Here is a 19,098-nt window from a genome sequence, read left to right as displayed (position 1 = left end):
TCTTAGAATCATGGAATGGTTAAGGTTGGAAAAATCCTTTAAGCTCCTCCAGTCCAAGTGTCAGCCCAGCCCCACCGTGCCTATTAAACCATGTCCTGAAGTGCCACATCTACACCCTTTTTTAACACCTCTAGGGAAGGTGACTCTTCCTTCCCACTCCCTTTTCTCCATTTCCCTATGGCTCCTACCAGCCCGTGCCGCTCCAGTCACGCTCCAGAGCTGGCTCTTTATTGCTCCTTCCCTTTCTTCCTGGCGAGGACCTCTCCTCCACTCCCCTCCACCCAGCTTGCACTCCTCCAGCCTCTATTTAACTAGGGAAAGAAGCTTTTTCCTAGGAAAAAGGTGTTTGCTCTGGGGGTGAGCGGGGCTCTGCTGTGCTGCCCCCGCCCCTCGGCGCACGCTGCTGGAGCACGGTCATTTTTACCAAGCGCTGGGGATGCTGCTGTTTCTCTCCATGTTTAAAATCCACCCATTTCTCCCTGGAAGAATGACACGTGCGGGTACCGTGTTCCTGGATGGAAGTTGCACCCTAGCCCAGCATTAATATTTGCTGCTCTTTGGCCCCCTCCTGCCACCTCTCCAGTATTAACCATGGCAGGAAGGATGGGGGGCTGAGTGTGCCGCCTGATTTCTTTTCCCTCTTCCGATGCCGCCTGGTGCGAAGCAAACCCGCGACCCCGGTCCAGAGGTAGCGGAGGCGCTGAGCCGTGGCGAGGGATGCTCCTCTGTTCCCCGCTCACGCTGGACAATCATTAGTCACCGGCCCATTTGCGGTGGCTGGTGCTATTTATTAACCAGCGTTTGCGTCAGGGGAAGGCACCGCAGACTGAATCGGGGGCGTCGAGGCGGAATCGTGCAGGGCAGGATCCGGCCTGGGAGGTTTTTTGCACGCGGCAGGGCCAGGGAAGCGAAAGGCTGAAGCTGCAAATGCGTTTTTGAGCTGATTTCAGGGCAGGGCTCTGCTGGGGCAGCTGTTCCTGGGAGAGGGGGGAGTCCCCTTCCCTGGAGGGGTTTGAGGGATGGGTGGATGAGGTGCTGAGGGACATGGGTTAGCGGTCGATGGGAACGGTTGGGCTCGATGATCCGGTGGGTCCTTTCCAACCTGGTGATTCTGTGAGTCTAAGCGTTTCCTTGGCAGGACCCCAAGGCCTCGCTCGCGTCCTGGGGACCCCCCACTTTCCACCTTGCCCGAGCGGCTCCTGCACCGCATCTCGGTCCAGAGGAACTGCTAAAATCAAACCATCGCTGAGCCTCGAGCCCACGGTCTGTCCCTCGCTTGACATCCTCGGGATCCTTGTTGGAGAGCGGGGATTTCTCCCTCCCGGTGTGAGACCCCAGGGAGAAGGGGAGCGGGGCTCCCCAAAGCCCCGGGCTGCAGGCAGCTCAGGCCGAGCCTTTCTGGGGAGCGGAGGGGCGAGAGCCGGCGGTTCCCGCGGGACCCGCCCCGGGGCCGCGAGGGGAGGCGGGGCCGGAGCCCTGAAAAGGGGCGGCGGGGGCCCCGGGGGCGGCGGAGGCCCCGGCAGCGGCGGCATGAGGGCACCGCTCGCCCCCGGGGTGCGGCTGCTGCGAGCCCTGCCCCGGGACAGCCGGTGAGGGGCACCGGGACCGGGGACGGGGAGGAGGGAACCGGGACCAGGAGACGGGATAGAGACACCGGGATAAGGGAACTGGGATAGGGGGAGCGAGACCAGGAGACGGGGACCATGATGGGAACAGGGAGAGGGGAACTGGGATGGGAACCAGGACAGCCAGCGAGCGGGGACCGGGATAGGGAAACCGGGATAGAAGAACCAGGATAGGAGGACCAGGAGAGGGGACCAGGTTAGAGGCACTGGAGCAGGTGATCTGGAGTGCCATCATGAAGCACATGCAAGAGAACCGGGTGATCAGGCCCAGTCCACACGGGTTCACAAAAGGCAGCTCTTGCCAGACTAACCTGATCGCCTTCTATGACAAAGTGACTCGGCTGCTGGATGAGGGAAAGGCTGTGGATGGATCTTCCTGGACTTCAGCAAAGCCTTTGACACAGTTTCTCACAGCATTCTGCTTGAGAAACTGTCACCTCAGGCCTGGACAGGCGCACTCTCTCCTGGGTGGAAAACTGGTTGGATGGCCGGGCCCAGAGAGTGGTGGGAAATGGAGTTAACTCCAGCTGGAGGCCAGTGACAAGTGGGGTTCCTCAGGGCTGGGTCCAGCCCTGTTCAATGTCTTCATCAATGACCTGGATGAAGGCATCGAGTGCACCCTGAGCAGGTTTGCAGACGACACTAAGCTGGGTGGAAGTGTCGATCTGCTGGAGGGTCGGGAGGCTCCAAAGGGATCTGAACAGGCTGGACCGCTGGGCTGAGTCCAGTGGCAAGAGGTTTACCAAGGGCAAATGCCGGGTCCTGCACTTGGGGCACAACAACCCTGTGCAGCTACAGACTAGGAGAAGTCTGGCTGGAAACTGCCTGGAGGAGAAGGACCTGGGGGTGTTGGTTGACAGCGACTGAACATGAGCCAGCAGTGGCCCAGGTGGCCAAGAAGCCCAATGGCATCTTGGCTTGTATCAGAAACGGTGTGACCAGCAGGTCCAGGGAGGTTCTTCTCCCTCTGGACTCGGCACTGGTGAGACCGCTCCTCGAATCCTGTGTTCAGTTCTGGGCCCCTCCCCACAAGAAGGATGTTGAGGCTCTGGAGTGAGTCCAGAGAAGAGCAACAAAGCTGGTGAGGGGGCTGGAGAACAGGCCTTATGAGGAACGGCTGAGAGAGCTGGGGGTGTTTAGCCTGGAGAAGAGGAGGCTGAGGGGAGACCTCATTGCTCTCTGCAACTCCCTGAAAGGAGGTTGTGGAGAGGAGGGAGCTGGGCTCTTCTCCCAAGTGACAGGGGACAGGATGAGAGGGAATGGCCTCAAGCTCCACCAGGGGAGGTTTAGGCTGGACATCAGGAAAAAAATTTTCACAGAAAGGGTCATTGGGCACTGGAACAGGCTGCCCAGGGAGGGGGTTGAGTCACCTTCCCTGGAGGTGTTTAAGGGACGGGTGGACAAGGTGTTGAGGGACATGGTTTAGTGTTTGATAGGAATGGTTGGGTCTTTTCCAACCTGGTTATTCTATGATTCTATGATCTTCCCTGGGAAGAGCCTTAAAACTTATCTCCCAGCAATACAGACACTCATGCCGAGGCTGGTGGCTACAGAGCCATCGGTCCCATCATGATCCTCCACTTTTCCTCCTGCAGCTCCTCGTTCGTGTGGTGGTCAAAGAGGTTCGCGGGTGGTGTGGCTGCATGGTGAGGAAGAGAGGGTACGTACGTACTGCCCCGTGGTGGCCTCTGGCCCCGCGATGCCAAAACACGGCACTGCTGCAACTCCAGAAAGATGTTTGTTATCCCTTGCTGTCATTGCTGCATCCCCGTGTGGGCGTCACACTGGGCTTCGTGTCACCGCCTGCCCAACATCTCCCTCCTGTGGGCACAAAGACATTCCCACCTCTGGCCAGGGCAGTACCTGGGGGATTTTAGCCATCCACACCCCATGAAACTCTCTTGATGCTAAACAAGCCATCCTTGTGTCTTTGTAGCCCTAGAGTGCAGCTAACAGAGCCAGTGCTGGACGGGAATAGCTTGATGTGAGTATCCCTACTTGAGCCCTGAGGATTAAATGCAAACGCAAGCCTGATTCACTGTGATTTCAAGTTTCGCTTGGCAGGCTCAGCCTAGAAACGGCTGCTCTGCTGATAATTTAAGGGCTGAGATCAAGATTTGGGAATCAAAGGATGCAATCATGATGGCTGGGGGAGAGACTGCAGATGTGCGGGTGGGCAGCACATCCCTGTCTCCAAGTGACTTACAAGACATGAGCCTGGATGCCCAATTAGCAAAACATTGATTAACGCACTTGAAACAGCCAAATGTATAGGCTGAGCGTTTTGCCCATCCATGCTAATGAGCTTGATTACGCAGAGTGCCGGCTCGCTAATCAAATGCGTGGGCCAAATCACTGCATCAAGGGTGTGAATAACGTGAATTACAGAATGGTCGAATGGTTTAGGTTGGAAGGGACCTTAAAGATCATCCAGTTAATGAGCACTGGCCCAGCTCCAGTCGCCACCAAACCCCTGGGAGCACCAAGGGGACGAGGCCACCGCCAGCCCTGGCAATGGGGTGTTGGACCCCCAGGAACATTTGGTCCTTTGTGTCTTGTGTTTGCAGGTGAAAGACCAATAATCTGGGCCTCGCGCTGTGGTAAGTGCGGCCCAAACCTCCTTTGCCGGCCGCCGGTGGAGGGCTGTGGTGCTCCGCTCCCCTGCGCTGGGGCTGGTTGGGGCCAGGACTGTCCTGGCTGGGTTGGCACTGTCCTCGTCTGCACCAAAACCCTGTGCTGGGGGAAGCAGCTGGTTCCATTTACAGCAATACTGCAGCACCTCAGAGGGCTTTGGGGAGCGCGTTTTCTCTGGAGCAGCTTGTGGATAGAAGGCGCAAACACTGAGGGGTTTGGGGGACACTTCAGCTTTGGCCAGAAACAAATTGGTGGCCCGGTCTTCTCCTTGCAACTTTCTTCTCCTCTGGGCTTGTGGTTCAGATGGGGTTTCTCGGCAGAGCCGTTCTTCCTTTCCATCCCTCTGGCAGCTGCGCTGCACCCATCGTCGATCCCGATGCCAACAAAAGGCGCCTGCTGCACTCAGCCGCCCGCTTCTCTCCCCGCAGGTTTAAGGAGTTTTGACATTCCCCCTGCGAGCTGCCCTGAGCTGAAAGGCCTGGAGGGAGGAGAGAGGCTGGGGCATGCAGGAGCGTGTTCGTCTCGGCAGAGCCGAGGCACAACCTCAAGCACGGCCCCATGGGCTTGTACAGCCAACATGGGTTTGCTTTGGAGGAGGGCAGCGGTGAGGAGCCGTCCGAGGGCCCCGGCTGGCCGGTTTTCTGGGCCGATTCTTCACCGTCAGCCGGTTTATTAATAAAAACATGCAAAAACTGTGTTGCCACTCCGTGCCCTTTCCTGGTGGGGCTCGGCCAGGCCTGCATGAACCTGGGGGTGGTGATCACTCCCTTCTTCTTGCTTGTCTTCACATGGAGCCTCTTGTTTGCAAGCCTGCACCATCCCAGCAATTGGTATTTCAGGATATTGGATCAGGAGGATGGCGCCGAATCACGGAATGGTTTGGGTTGGAAGGGACCTCAAAGCCCATCCAGTCCCACCCCTGCCATGGGCAGGGACACCTCCCACTGGATCAGGGGCTCCAAGCCCCATCCAGCCTGGCCTTGAACCCCTCCAGGGATGGGGCAGCCACCCCTGCTCTGGGCAACCTGGGCCAGGACCTCCCCACCCTCACAGGAAAACATTTCTTCATCTCAATCTCCCCTCTTTCAGCTGAAAACTGTTCCCCCTCATCCTCTCCCTGCCCTCCCTGATCCAGAGCCCCTCCCCAGCTTTCTTGGAGCCCCTTTCATTACTGGAAGCTGCTCTAAGGTCTCCCCAGAGCCTTCTCTTCTCCAGGCTGAACAACCCCAGCTCTCTCAGTTGAGAGAACACTTAAAGGCGCAGCCTCACCAACAAAGTGCCACTTATTCTACCTAGAGAAGATCCCATGGAGCCCAAACCAAGATAGTTTTGCTCCTTGTCTCATCCCACTGACAAAAACCCAAACCCCAAAGTGGCATTTTTCCCGACTACTGCGTTTCGTAATTTCATAGAATGATGTAATGGGTTGGGTTGGAAGGGGCCTTAAAGTCCAGTGCAGCGCGGGTGGCTGATAATCTTCATTAGCTGTGTCCTAATTATGAGGAGCCGTTGGACAGATGTTGAGGAGCGCCTTGTGGGTAGCTAAGGCCCGGCGGTCGGAAGATCTCGCGATGTACGGAAAGGTAGGACCCCCTCCGGGTAGCCGATTGCGTTTAGTTCACGATGTAAGCGGACGGAAGTGACGTCGTTCGCCCAGGCTATATAAGGCTGTGTTACGCATCAACAAACGCCATTTGCCATCCACCACATTGGTGTCTATGAGCTCGTGGACCGAGTGACCTGGGTCTGGTCCCCGTGCCGTTCCTGAACCAGGTCGCCACGCCTCCGAAGGCAACGCCCCCCGAAGGCAACAAGTGGTGCCGAAACCCGGGAGCCGGGGAGGAGCTCCGGGAATCGGGAAGTCGCTTGGAATCGTGTGAACGGCGGCCGGGGCGGCTGGACCAGCCCGGCGGGGAGGACGCTCCTGGACCCGCAAGGAGGATGGAAGCCCTTGTGAAGGTCGTATCGCAATTATATAAGACAGATTTTAAGCCTAAAGATTTTATTCTCGCCATTGCGAGACTTTCAGAGCTTGGGGTCATTGACCAGCCGGTGGATATTCTCCACCCCGAGGTGCGGGATGAATGCACCAAAGCGTTAGCCGAGGAGGCGATGTCCTCGGGTTGTGGGAGAAGCCTTAAGTCGTGGGGGAAAGTCGTACAGGCCCTGCAGGAGGCCACGCAGGAGCAGGAGACCTGGAGGGCGGCCAGGGACTGTTTGCCGGCCACCCCGGGATTGGGGGTCGGGGCGGCCACGCGGACTCTGCACCCCCCACGTGGTGATGATCATGCAGAGTCTAAATGTTTGCGAGAGGGTGATACGTCCCCTCAGTCCCCAAACCCCGACCCGCTCACGGAGGGACAGAAACGAGCGGAATCCTTCTGCGGGGGGTTGGCCGAGGAGGCCGGGGCGCCGCTGGAAAAGCGGAGCCCGAGGAAATCTCGGAGAGACGCCACCTCCTGCGGCCCAAGATGGCGCCGAGCGGGAAAGGGAAAGGCGGGGCGGGAATGTTCCCGGCGGGAACAGGGAGGAGGCGCTGGAATTGAATGGCGCGTGCGAGCGTGAGGGGGAGGAGAACGTGAGAGAGAAGGGTGGTGCGCGCGAGGGGCGGGGAGCCAGTCAGAGCGTCCGTCTGCTCCGAGCAGCAGGCGGGGCGGGCCGGGGGGAGGGAGCGGCCCCTCCGCAAGGGAGGTGGGCGGGGCCGGGGCCCGACAAAAAGAGCTCGGGGCCCGGCAGTGGCCGGTCAGGCGAGGTCCGGCTCGGACACTAGTCGGGGCGGGGGGGTCACAACCGACTCGAGCTCAGAGGAGGAGGAGGGGGTGCATAGAGTTAAAAGCCGACACATCCCCACTCGAATTAAAGAAAAGCCGAGAGGGGGACAAATCCCTCTCACGGATTGGAGAAAAATAAAGATGGCATGTGCCGATTGGGCCCCATGGGCCACGCTGGCGTTCCCGGTCCGGGTGACGGAGGGGACAGAGGGTCCACTCGCCAATAAACCCTAAGGACGTACAAGCGATTGTTGAAGCAATTGCGGATAAAGGGCATTTTGCCAAGGAATGCAGCTCTAAAACTCAGGGAAACGGGGCGGGGAGAGGGCACCTGGGCCGCGCACGGCTCTCTCCCACTTGGGACACCAGGCGGCCCAACTTGCCAACCCCGAATGGGGCGAAGCGCCCCCGAACCTGCAGCCCCCCCCGAGAAGCAACCAACTTTATGGCTCAACCAGCGGTCCAGTCGAACCTGCCCTTATCTCAGGGACAGCAAGGACCGCCCTCTGGGGGCGAGACCCCAGGGTGGCCCTGGCAGTGAAGTGTGATAACCCACCAGTGGTGTGGGGGACTTGTTCCCTTTATAATACCCTAAATGGCACCACCATTAGTGTCCCGTTTTTGATCGATACCGGAGCAGACGTTACAGTTATTCCCGAGACGAGTTTGCCCCCGCGTTGGAAATTGGAAGACGCCCCTATGGTGGGTGGAGTTGGGGGATTAACCCGAGCTCGGAAGAGCGCTCAACCGATAGCAATAACGCTTCACACCGAAAAGGGGCCGGAGAAAACTATTACCCTCTTCCCATATGTTGTGTCGGGAGTCCCACCCCTGCTGGGAAGGGACGCTCTAGCCCTATTAAAAGCCAGAGTGACAAATTTACCATAAGGGCCACTGCCGCATACCCACTTCCACCAATTAAACTGAAGTGGAAATCGTCCGACCCAGTATAGGTCAAGCAGTGGCCCCTGTCGAAGCCTCGAATGGATGCTCTTCTTGAGCTAATTGACCGTGAACTACAACGAGGTCATATAGAGCCTTCCACTAGCCCATGGAACACCCCAGTTTTTGTAATACCCAAACGAACCGGCGAGGGGTTTCGTCTCCTCCATGACCTGCGTGAGGTAAACGAGAAAATTCAACCAATGGGTCCTGTCCAAACGCTGTTGCCCATGAACTCTATGATACCGGAAGGACAACCTTGTGCTGTCCTTGATATTAAGGACTGTTTTTTCTCGATACCTCTACATGAGGCAGATAAGGAGCGGTTTGCTTTTTCTGTCGTGTTCCCAAGTAGCCAACGCCCCAACTTGCGCTTTCAGTGGAAAGTGCTGCCTCAAGGAATGATCAACTCGCCTACTATTTGCCAAATTACGGTGGATCGAGCGTTAGCACCGGTTCGGCGCAGTGACCCGACTGCGACAATCATTCAATACATGGACGATATTTTGATTGCAGCGCCGGGTTCGGCTCCCTGATCGGCACCAGAGTCCCCTTCGGTGTCAGGGGGATCTTGTCAGGGAAACAAGCAAGAATGACCCTGGTGCTGTGTCCACTTCTGGAATCCTCAACGTAAGAAGGAGATGGAACTGTTGGAACAGGCCCAGAGGAGGCCACGGAGATGATCGAAGAGCTGGAGCTTCTCTGCCGTGAGGACAGGCTGAGAGTTGGGGTTGTTCAGCCTGGAGAAGAGAAGGCTCTGGGGAGACCTTAGAGCAGGTTCCAGTGCTGAAAGGGCCTCCAGGAAAGCTGGGGAGGGGCTTTTCACAGGGATCTGGAATGATAGGATGAGGGGGAATGGCTTTAAATTGGAAGGGGGAAGATTTAGATTAGACATTAGGAAGAAATTCTTCACGCTGAGGGTGGGGAGGCCCTGGCCCAGGTTGTCCAGAAGAAGTGGCTTTCCCATCCCTGGTTCAAGGTCAGGTTGGATGGGGCTTGGAGCCCCTGATCCAGTGGGAGGTGTCCCTGCCCATGGCAGGGGTGGAACTGGATGGGTTTGAGGTCCCTTCCAACCCAAATCATTCCACGATTCTATGTGTTTTTTTCCAATGTGTTTCTAAGACCCTGCAGGTTAAACAGTGATGGGGCCCTGTGTGCACCCTAAATCTGCATCCGCACCCCGAGCAGATTCATCCTGGCTGAGATTAATGGGAGCATTGCCTCTCATCCCCCTCACTGGATAATTTTCTCCAAAAAGCATGGATTTTAGATCTGGGAATGAAAAGCATGAATAATTCAAGGCTGGAGCTGAGACATGCCCACTGGGCTGGGCTTTGCCACCCATCCCCATCCCTCAACCCTGACCCCTCTGGTCTCTCCATCCCGCAGGTATCGGGGCCTGACGCTCGTGCTGACCTTCCTCTGCTACACCAGCTACCACCTCTCCCGAAAACCCATCAGCATTGTCAAGGTTCGCTCCCACCTCACCCCAGGCATGGGGAGAGGAGACGTGGGGATGGGGAGGTCTTGAGATTCACCCCTTCTCTCTCCCCGCAGAGCCAGCTGCACCCCAACTGCTCAGCCTTGGGTCCGAACCCCCACAATGACTCCAACAGCAGCTTGTGGTGCAGCTGGGCACCCTTCGGTAAGGCTGAGCGCCCCCGTCACCCCGAGCCGGGTCACGGCCAGAGGTTTTGGCAGGGGGGCCGGCTGCTCATTAGGCACCCGGAGGTAATTAATGTGCCCTGTGTCCCCGGGCCAAAGGGCAGCAGGGAGTGGTGAAATCGGGACCGGGTGCCAAAGCCGCTGGCGCCTGGCCACGGCCCAAGAGCTGCCCCTCCCCGGGGAGAAGAGTTTTGGGGATGGGGGATGAGGACCAGCCAGTGGCCACGGCGAGGGAAACAGGATGGCAGCCTGGCTGATGTGGCCCTGATATTTCTTTTGCAGATGGGAACAACTACAATGAGCTTTTTGGGGCGCTGGATAATGCCTTCCTGGTGGCCTATGCCATTGGGATGTTTATCAGGTACCCAAGGCCTTTGCACCCCTTCTCCTCTGCACACCAGTTTGCAGTCCCAAACTGGTTTCCGTCAGGTCGTGCTAATGGGAAAGCAGCTAGGTGCTGGGATCCCCCTGGGATTCGGGCACTGACGTGGTGTGGTGCCGCCCATCGGCAGCATCGCCCGTGACGGCCCCTGTCGGCACTCTTCCCTCTCTCCGCAGCGGCATTTTTGGGGAGCGCCTCCCGCTGCGGTACTACCTGTCGGCGGGGATGGTGCTGAGCGGGCTCTTCACCGCGCTCTTCGGCCTCGGCTACTTCTGGAATATCCACGTCCTCTGGTACTTCATCATCATGCAGGTCGGTCTGTGCCAGAGATGCCCAGGCTCTGGATTTTACTGCCCTGGCCGTATCCCAGTTTTCTGGTGGCTCTTGGGGATCAGGGTGGCCCAGTTTCATGCGGGAGCACGACGGGCATTTCCACTCCCCGCAAAACCCGGTTACGAGTAGCGTGGGCGCTGAAACCACCGGGCGCGCCGGTCCAGCCGAGCATGGTGGGCGGCCGGTTTGGCAACCCCAGCTGCTCCCGATTTAGCCACGGGAACAATGCAAAAGGCTCCGGGATTGCCCCAGCAGGAAAAAAAATACCCAAACCAAGCATTTTCTGGCCAGCTTTGGGATGGGGGGGCTGGTTTTGAGCCCAGTTGCCTGAAGCAGCGGAAGGGCTGCGCTCCATGGATCCAGTGGGTGCTCGCCGGGTGCCGGCAGTGCCGTGTGATGCTGCTTGTCTCTTGCTAGGTCTGCAATGGGCTGGTGCAAACGACCGGCTGGCCTTCTGTCGTGGCGTGCGTCGGGAATTGGTTCGGGAAGGGAAAGTGAGTGATTCTCCGGCGTATTGCACCCTGGTCCTGGTCCCTGTTGGCCCTGGCGATGCCAACCCCAGCTCTGTCCCTGCCAGGAGAGGTTTCATCATGGGCATCTGGAACTCGCACACCTCCGTTGGCAACATCTTAGGGTCACTCGTCGCCGGCGTCTGGGTTTCCTGTGCCTGGGGTTTCTCCTTCGTTGTGCCTGGCATCGTCATCGCTATCATGGGCATCATCTCCTTCTTCTTCCTTGTGGAGTGTGAGTGGCACAATGTGGGGCACAGCAGGTGCCTGGTGGAACAGCAAGATCAGCAGGCAGGGCTATAATTTTTCTCCTGACCCAGCTCTGAGTGTTTTGGGCAACCCAAATACTTTGCAGCTTGTGACAAGCAGGGATGTGGAGCCGGCCACCACAGAGATGCTCAGTATCCTTTGGGATCACCCAGGCAGGCCCAGCCCCCTGTGCCACACGCTCCTCTTGGCCTGTCTTTGTAGGAACCATTTGGGAAGCCCTTTGGGATCTGACCAGGACTTTTCGCTGCCAGGAAGCGGGCGCCAGAGACACAGCCCAGCCCTGGGGGGATTGCAGCCCCATATTTCTCCCTTGCAGCGCATGAGGTGCTGGAGCAGGGCTGGTCCAGGCTCTCACAGGATCTCCTTTCTCCCTGCAGATCCCGAGGATGTTGGCTGCAACCCACCTATGCATCACGTGAGTTCCTTTGATTCCCAACGGGCTCGTACTGGGCCGGGTTGCTCAGTTTAGAGCAAAGCAACCCGAGTGTCACAGTGACTGAACGTGAGCCAGCAGTGTGCCCAGGTGGCCAAGAAGGCCAATGTCATCTTGGCTTGGATCAGAAACGGCGTGACCAGCAGGTCCAGGGAGGTTCTTCTCCCTCTGGACTCGGCACTGGTGAGACCGCTCCTCGAAACCGGTGTTCAGTTCTGGGCCCCTCCCCACAAGAAGGATGTTGAGGCTCTGGAGCGAGTCCAGAGAAGAGCAGCAAAGCTGGTGAGGGGGCTGGAGAACAGGCCTTCTGAGGAATAGCTTAGAGAGCTGGGGGTGTTTAGCCTGGAGAAGAGGAGGCTGAGGGGAGACCTTATTGCTCTCTGCAACTGCCTGAAAGGAGGTTGTGGAGAGGAGGGAGCTGGGCTCTTCTCCCAAGTGACAGGGGACAGGACAAGAGGGAATGGCCTCAAGCTCCACCAGGGGAGATTTAGGCTGGACATCAGGAAAAAATTCTTCACAGAAAGGGTCATTAGGCAACGGAACCGTCTGCCCAGGGAGGGGGTTGACTCGCCTTCCCTGGAGGTGTTTAAGGTGCAGGTGGATGAGGTGCTGAGGGACATGGTTTAGTGTTTGATAGGAATGGTTGGACTCGATGATCCGGTGGGTCTCTTCCAACCTGGTTATTCTATGAGTCTACGATTCTATAATGTCAGAAATTGGAGTGGTGTTCAGTTATTGCACAGGATGCTCACTGCTACCGTGGTCTGAGCATCCTCAGGGTCACCTCCTGGCCTCTCTGATGGTTCAGCCCCTTGCAGCAACGAGAGCCACATCTCCCGCTTTCGCCTTGCTTTTAGATGGTCTCCAGTGAGGAGGATGTTGGAGGGGTGGCCGCCAAAGAGAAGGACCCTGAAGCAGTCACCTCCCATGAGGGGCCACTGAAAGTCTCAGGCCAAAGCAGCGGGGATCACTCCAACAGCCCCAAGGAACCAGCTGAGGAGCCTGAAGCCATCAGCTTCCTCGGGGCGCTCCAGATACCTGTGAGTCATGGGATGCTGCTTGTGTTGTGATGGGGACGGAGGGAAGAGCAAAGCCAGGGCAGCTCACCCCATCAACAGAGGGAGAAAGAAGCTCCTCTGATGTCTCCTGCTGTCCTCGCAGGGTGTGGTGGAGTTCTCCCTTTGCCTGCTCTTCGCCAAGGTGGTGAGCTACACCTTCCTCTACTGGCTGCCCCTCTACATCGTGAATGTCGGTGAGCTCTTGGGGAGGGTGAGGCAGGAGCAAGCGTGGCAAGGACAGCATCTTCTCACCCCTCTTCTCTCCCTTGCAGCTCATTTTGGGGCCAAGGAAGCTGGGGACTTGTCGACTCTTTTTGACGTCGGGGGCATTTTAGGTTTGTGCCTGGGTGGTTGGGGTGGATCGGGGATGGCTTGGGGACAACCCTGGCTTTGATGGGAATTGCTCTCCATGAAGCACTGCAGTGAGGTTTATTCAGTGTTGCAAGCTGCATTCTGCAGGCATAAAATGCCCCTCACCTTTGCCATCCCGTTGACCATCACAACAGCTTTCCTTGGATCTTGCTTGCTCAGGCTCAGCTTTCTCCTAAATAATACCTCAGAAGCGTGGAAGGGATGAGAGCTGTGTGCAGGTGTATAGAAACATCTGCAGGGAGAAAGCGGTGTGAATAAACCAAAGCTCCTCACTCTGATATTGTTATTTTTAACCTTGGGGATGTCTCGCTCAAAAGCTGTGGGATGAAACAGCACCACAGCACAGCATCCCATAGAATTTTTGACTAAACCAGGGCAAAGCTTTGCTGTTGGTGCAGCTTGAGCAACACCTGTGACTCCTTCTTGCAGGTGGGATCTTTGCCGGCCTCGTCTCTGACTACACCGGCGGCAGAGCCACCACATGCTGTGTGATGCTGGTCGTCGCCGCTCCCATGGTGCGTTGTCATGTGGGGAAAAAACAGTCACAAGGGTTTCTTCTCCTCCAGTTCCTTTGAGTCACGGCCGCCTTCCTCTTCCCAAGCGCCTGGGATGAGCTGGTCACACACTCGGCTGAGATAAGAGCTGGGATAATCCACGTGCCTAGATGTTCCCAGGGTGGATCTCCAGATCTGGGGGCTCGGAGGGGCTTGTTTAGTCCCTGACAGCTAAAGTAAAACCCCTTAGGGTTTTTTCCCTCCGTCCTGCCATAACCCTGTCTTGTCTTAAAGCCTTGGGTGTCCCACTGAGCAGCCCAGCTTTCATCTCTTTGCTCTGCATCCCCAAAGCCCTCATGCTGACAGCCTTGTGCTCCACTTTCTTTGGCCAGGACGTCCTTCTTGAGCACCCGCACGGAGCTCATTTGGCTTTGCTGCTACAAACCCACAGCTAATTACCTGTAATCCAAGCCTGGCTGGCTCTGGGTTGCAGACCTCTACCACCTGAAGTAGGAGCACACTGAAAAGCAGAGAGGCCACATCGTCTCCACATCCCCTAACAGCACCAGGGGGGCAAATTACCATCTGGCTCCTGCCAGCGCGTGAGCCTTGCCGGGCCATAAATCTCAGCAGCACCTCTGTTTGCCAGGTATTTAATCTGGCAGGCAGACAGCAGGATGCGGAGCCAGGGGCTCGGCTCCCATCCTGGCTGGTGCTCTTCTTTCCAAACCCCGCATAGGTGAGGGGGGCCGCAAACCTTGGCACCAACAATAGTTCAGGTCCCCAGCTTGTGCATCCTGTCCCCAGGGTGCCGGTCCAAGGAAAACAGCTGGGAAAACAGCTGGGATAGCCATAACGGGTACATCTCGTGTCTCTTCCAGCTGTTCCTGTATAACCATGTTGGCCAGAAGGGCATCGGCACGTCAGTAGGTAAGTGGCTCCTCAGCGCAGCCGTCTCTGAAGGGGCGGTGGGAGATGCTGCAGACTCACCTGCCTTTATTTCTTCTCTCAAGCTGGGCTCTCAGTCTAGAATGAGGGGGCGGGTGGTGCTGGTTGAGCATTCGCTGCCTGCCAGGTGGGAGCTCCTGGGGAAAACAGAGATGAGCAGGTGGCAGATGTGTGCGATGGCAGCATCTGCACACAGACCAGGGGTGAGGGACCGACGTCCTTTTGCCCCCTGCACTTAATCTCTCTGGCCATCTTGTTCCTCGCAGCGATGCTGATCGTCTGCGGTGCTCTGGTTAACGGGCCTTATGCTCTCATCACAACAGCGGTCCTAGCAGATTTGGTAGGAAGCGTGCCTTGTACCCACCCAAAGCCCACTCCCTCTTTCCTGGAGGAGTGTTTGCTGTGGTTTCTGCTTTCCAGCTTTGTTCTCCAGCGCCTGCAAAGCCCAGCAGAGAAAGGCCGGGCTGTCACACCCTGGGCTGTGGTCCACACCCTCCTTTAAACATGGCTTTTCTCCTATTAATTTTCCAGCTTGGCTGCATGACTCTGCTTTGGCCCCACTGCATCTCCCTCCATGCACAATCCTGGTGGGAAAATGGACTGGGATGTGACCTGTGATTGCTGCCCAGTGGTGGCGGTCTGGGTTTTGTCATGGTTTGGCTGCAGGCAGCATCCAAGTTTGATCTTCCCATCCACGGCTGGGTCCGATACTTGGGAATTGCTATCGGGAATGGCCTCACACTAGGACTTGCCAGCTGCCGGACCCCAAAGCCACTTTTCCTCCTTACATTTTAGTCCTTCATCCCAACAGGGAACCCATGAGTCTCTCAAAGGGAACGCCAAAGCACTTTCTACCGTCACAGCCATCATCGATGGCACAGGATCTGTAGGTCTGTACGCCCAAAGGATGCTGAGCACTGACTTCCCCTGGTGCCATGGTGCTGGGGGTCCCGGTCCCCTGTCCCCTGTCGCCTAACTTGCCTCATGTGCCCTTGCAGGTGCAGCACTAGGGCCGCTGCTTGCCGGGCTCATCTCCCCAACCGGCTGGAATAATGTTTTCTACATGTTGATAGCAGCTGATGTCTTGGCTTGCCTGGTACGTCCTTTCCCAGCAGGATTTGTTTTGCTACCCTGCACACTCGAGGGCTCCATTTTAGCGGCCTGCTTGCTGGCAGAGGGCAGGGATAGCCCTTGGGAGACAGCCAGGCACAGGACAAATTGCAAAGGCCTGTATGGACTCCAAACCTTTGCCACCACCCACTTGGCTTTTCCCAACGACCGCTTTCACACATGGGTTTAGATGCAGTTCCAAGTGGTGTCCCCAGGGCTCAGTGCTGGGTCCAGCCCTGTTCAATGTCTTTATCAATGACCTGGATGAAGGCATCGAGTGCACCCTGAGCAGGTTTGCGGATGATACTAAGCTGGGTGGAAGCTGGATCTGCTGGAGGGTAGGGAGGCTCCAAAGGGATCTGAACAGGCTGGACCGCTGGGCTGAGACCAATGGCATGAGGTTTAACAAGGCCAAATGCCGGGTCCTGCACTTGGGGCACAACAACCCTGAGCAGCTCCAGACTAGGAGAAGTCTGGCTGGAAACTGCCTGGAGGAGAGGGACCTGGGGGTGTTGGTTGACAGCGACTGAACAGGAGCCAGCAGTGGCCCAGGTGGCCAAGAAGGCCAATGGCATCTTGGCTTGGATCAGAAACGGCGTGACCAGCAGGTCCAGGGAGGTTCTTCTTCCTCTGGACTCGGCACTGGTGAGACCGCTCCTCGAATCCTGTGTTCTGTTCTGGGCCCCTCACCACAAGAAGGATGTTGAGGCTCTGGAGCGAGTCCAGAGAAGAGCAACAAAGCTGGTGAAAGGGCTGGAGAACAGGCCTTCTGAGGAACGGCTGAGAGAGCTGGGGGTGTTTAGCCTGGAGAAGAGGAGGCTGAGGGGAGACCTCATTGCTCTCTCCAACTCCCTGAAAGGAGGTTGTGGAGAGGAGGGAGCTGGGCTCTTCTCCCAAGTGACAGGGGACAGGATGAGAGGGAATGGCCTCAAGCTCCACCAGGGGAGGTTTAGGCTGGACATCAGGAAAAAAATTTTCACAGAAAGGGTCATTGGGCACTGGAACAGGCTGCCCAGGGAGGGGGTTGAGTCACCTTCCCTGGAGGTGTTTAAGGGACGGGTGGACAAGGTGTTGAGGGACATGGTTTAGTGTTTGATAGGAATGGTTTGGTCTTTTCCAACCTGGTTATTCTACGATTCTATGATCTTCCCTGGGAAGAGCCTTAAAACTTATCTCCCAGCAATACAGACACTCATGCCGAGGCTGGTGGCTACAGAGCCATCGGTCCTATCATGATCCTCCACTTTTCCTCCTGCAGCTCCTCGTTCGTGTGGTGGTCAAAGAGGTTCGCGGGTGGTGTGGCTGCATGGTGAGGAAGAGAGGGTACGTACGTACTGCCCCGTGGTGGCCTCTGGCCCCGCGATGCCAAAACACGGCACTGCTGCAACTCCAGAAAGATGTTTGTTATCCTTTGCTGTCATTGCTGCGTCTCTGTGTGGGCGTCACACTGGGCTTCGTGTCACCGCCTGCCCAACATCTCCCTCCTGTGGGCACAAAGACATTCCCACCTCTGGCCAGGGCAGTACCTGGGGGATTTTAGCCATCCACACCCCATGAAACTCTCTTGATGCTAAACAAGCCATCCTTGTGTCTTTGTAGCTCTAGCGTGCAGCTAACAGAGTCAGTGCTGGATGGGAAGTAGCTTGATGTGAGTGTCCCTACTTGAGCCCTGAGGATTAAATGCAAACGCAAGCCTGATTCACTGTGATTTCAAGTTTCGCTTGGCAGGCTCAGCCTAGAAACGGCTGCTCTGCTGATAATTTAAGGGCTGAGATCAAGATTTGGGAATCAAAGGATGCAATCATGATGGCTGGGGGAGAGACTGCAGATGTGCGGGTGGGCAGTACATCCGTGTCTCCGAGTGACTTACAAGACATGAGCTTGGATGCCCAATTAGCAAAACATTGATTAACGCACTTGAAACAGCCAAATGTATAGGCTGAGCATTTTGCCCATCCATGCTAATGAGCTTGATTACGCAGAGTGCCGGCTCGCTAATCAAATGCGTGGGCCAAATCACTGCATCAAGGGTGTGAATAACGTGAATTACAGAATGGTCGAATGGTTTAGGTTGGAAGGGACCTTAAAGATCATCCAGTTAATGAGCACTGGCCCAGCTCCAGTCGCCACCAAACCCCTGGGAGCACCAAGGGGACGAGGCCACCGCCAGCCCTGGCAATGGGGTGTTGGACCCCCAGGAACATTTGGTCCTTTGTGTCTTGTGTTTGCAGGTGAAAGACCAATAATCTGGGCCTCGCGCTGTGGTAAGTGCGGCCCAAACCTCCTTTGCCGGCCGCCGGTGGAGGGCTGTGGTGCTCCGCTCCCCTGCGCTGGGGCTGGTTGGGGCCAGGACTGTCCTGGCTGGGTTGGCACTGTCCTCGTCTGCACCAAAACCCTGTGCTGGGGGAAGCAGCTGGTTCCATTTACAGCAATACTGCAGCACCTCAGAGGGCTTTGGGGAGCGCGTTTTCTCTGGAGCAGCTTGTGGATAGAAGGCGCAAACACTGAGGGGTTTGGGGGACACTTCAGCTTTGGCCAGAAACAAATTGGTGGCCCGGTCTTCTCCTTGCAACTTTCTTCTCCTCTGGGCTTGTGGTTCAGATGGGGTTTCTCGGCAGAGCCGTTCTTCCTTTCCATCCCTCTGGCAGCTGCGCTGCACCCATCGTCGATCCCGATGCCAACAAAAGGCGCCTGCTGCACTCAGCCGCCCGCTTCTCTCCCCGCAGGTTTAAGGAGTTTTGACATTCCCCCTGCGAGCTGCCCTGAGCTGAAAGGCCTGGAGGGAGGAGAGAGGCTGGGGCATGCAGGAGCGTGTTCGTCTCGGCAGAGCCGAGGCACAACCTCAAGCACGGCCCCATGGGCTTGTACAGCCAACATGGGTTTGCTTTGGAGGAGGGCAGCGGTGAGGAGCCGTCCGAGGGCCCCGGCTGGCCGGTTTTCTGGGCCGATTCTTCACCGTCAGCCGGTTTATTAATAAAAACATGCAAAAACTGTGTTGCCACTCCGTGCCCTTTCCTGGTGGGGCTCGGCCAGGCCTGCATGAACCTGGGGGTGGTGATCACTCCCTTCTTCTTGCTTGTCTTCACATGGAGCCTCTTGTTTGCAAGCCTGCACCATCCCAGCAATTGGTATTTCAGGATATTGGATCAGGAGGATGGCGCCGAATCACGGAATGGTTTGGGTTGGAAGGGACCTCAAAGCCCATCCAGTCCCACCCCTGCCATGGGCAGGGACACCTCCCACTGGATCAGGGGCTCCAAGCCCCATCCAGCCTGGCCTTGAACCCCTCCAGGGATGGGGCAGCCACCCCTGCTCTGGGCAACCTGGGCCAGGACCTCCCCACCCTCACAGGAAAACATTTCTTCATCTCAATCTCCCCTCTTTCAGCTGAAAACTGTTCCCCCTCATCCTCTCCCTGCCCTCCCTGATCCAGAGCCCCTCCCCAGCTTTCTTGGAGCCCCTTTCATTACTGGAAGCTGCTCTAAGGTCTCCCCAGAGCCTTCTCTTCTCCAGGCTGAACAACCCCAGCTCTCTCAGTTGAGAGAACACTTA

General features: G+C 57.0%; 1 protein-coding gene across 1 annotated transcript; it reads left to right on the top strand.

Moving 5' to 3' along the window:
* Nucleotides 1–1,481: 1,481 nt before the first annotated feature.
* Nucleotides 1,482–18,539, top strand: LOC138734251 (glucose-6-phosphate exchanger SLC37A2-like). The gene is made up of 18 exons (XM_069881839.1): nucleotides 1,482–1,589; nucleotides 9,362–9,443; nucleotides 9,530–9,617; nucleotides 9,920–9,998; nucleotides 10,196–10,331; nucleotides 10,770–10,846; nucleotides 10,930–11,096; nucleotides 11,509–11,546; nucleotides 12,422–12,604; nucleotides 12,726–12,816; nucleotides 12,895–12,957; nucleotides 13,424–13,509; nucleotides 14,370–14,418; nucleotides 14,703–14,776; nucleotides 15,248–15,326; nucleotides 15,435–15,532; nucleotides 16,805–16,869; nucleotides 18,273–18,539. Exons 1-18 carry the CDS (start codon nucleotides 1,531–1,533, stop codon nucleotides 18,286–18,288), a joined length of 1,530 nt encoding a protein of 509 aa, XP_069737940.1. The 5' UTR covers nucleotides 1,482–1,530; the 3' UTR covers nucleotides 18,289–18,539.
* The last annotated feature ends 559 nt before the right edge of the window (nucleotides 18,540–19,098 follow it).

This window comes from Phaenicophaeus curvirostris, unplaced genomic scaffold, assembly GCF_032191515.1.
Source record: "Phaenicophaeus curvirostris isolate KB17595 unplaced genomic scaffold, BPBGC_Pcur_1.0 scaffold_69, whole genome shotgun sequence".
Taxonomy (NCBI): Eukaryota; Metazoa; Chordata; class Aves; order Cuculiformes; family Cuculidae; genus Phaenicophaeus; species Phaenicophaeus curvirostris.
Note: the sequence above shows the minus strand (reverse complement) of the source record. Positions and strands in the feature narration are given on the sequence as shown.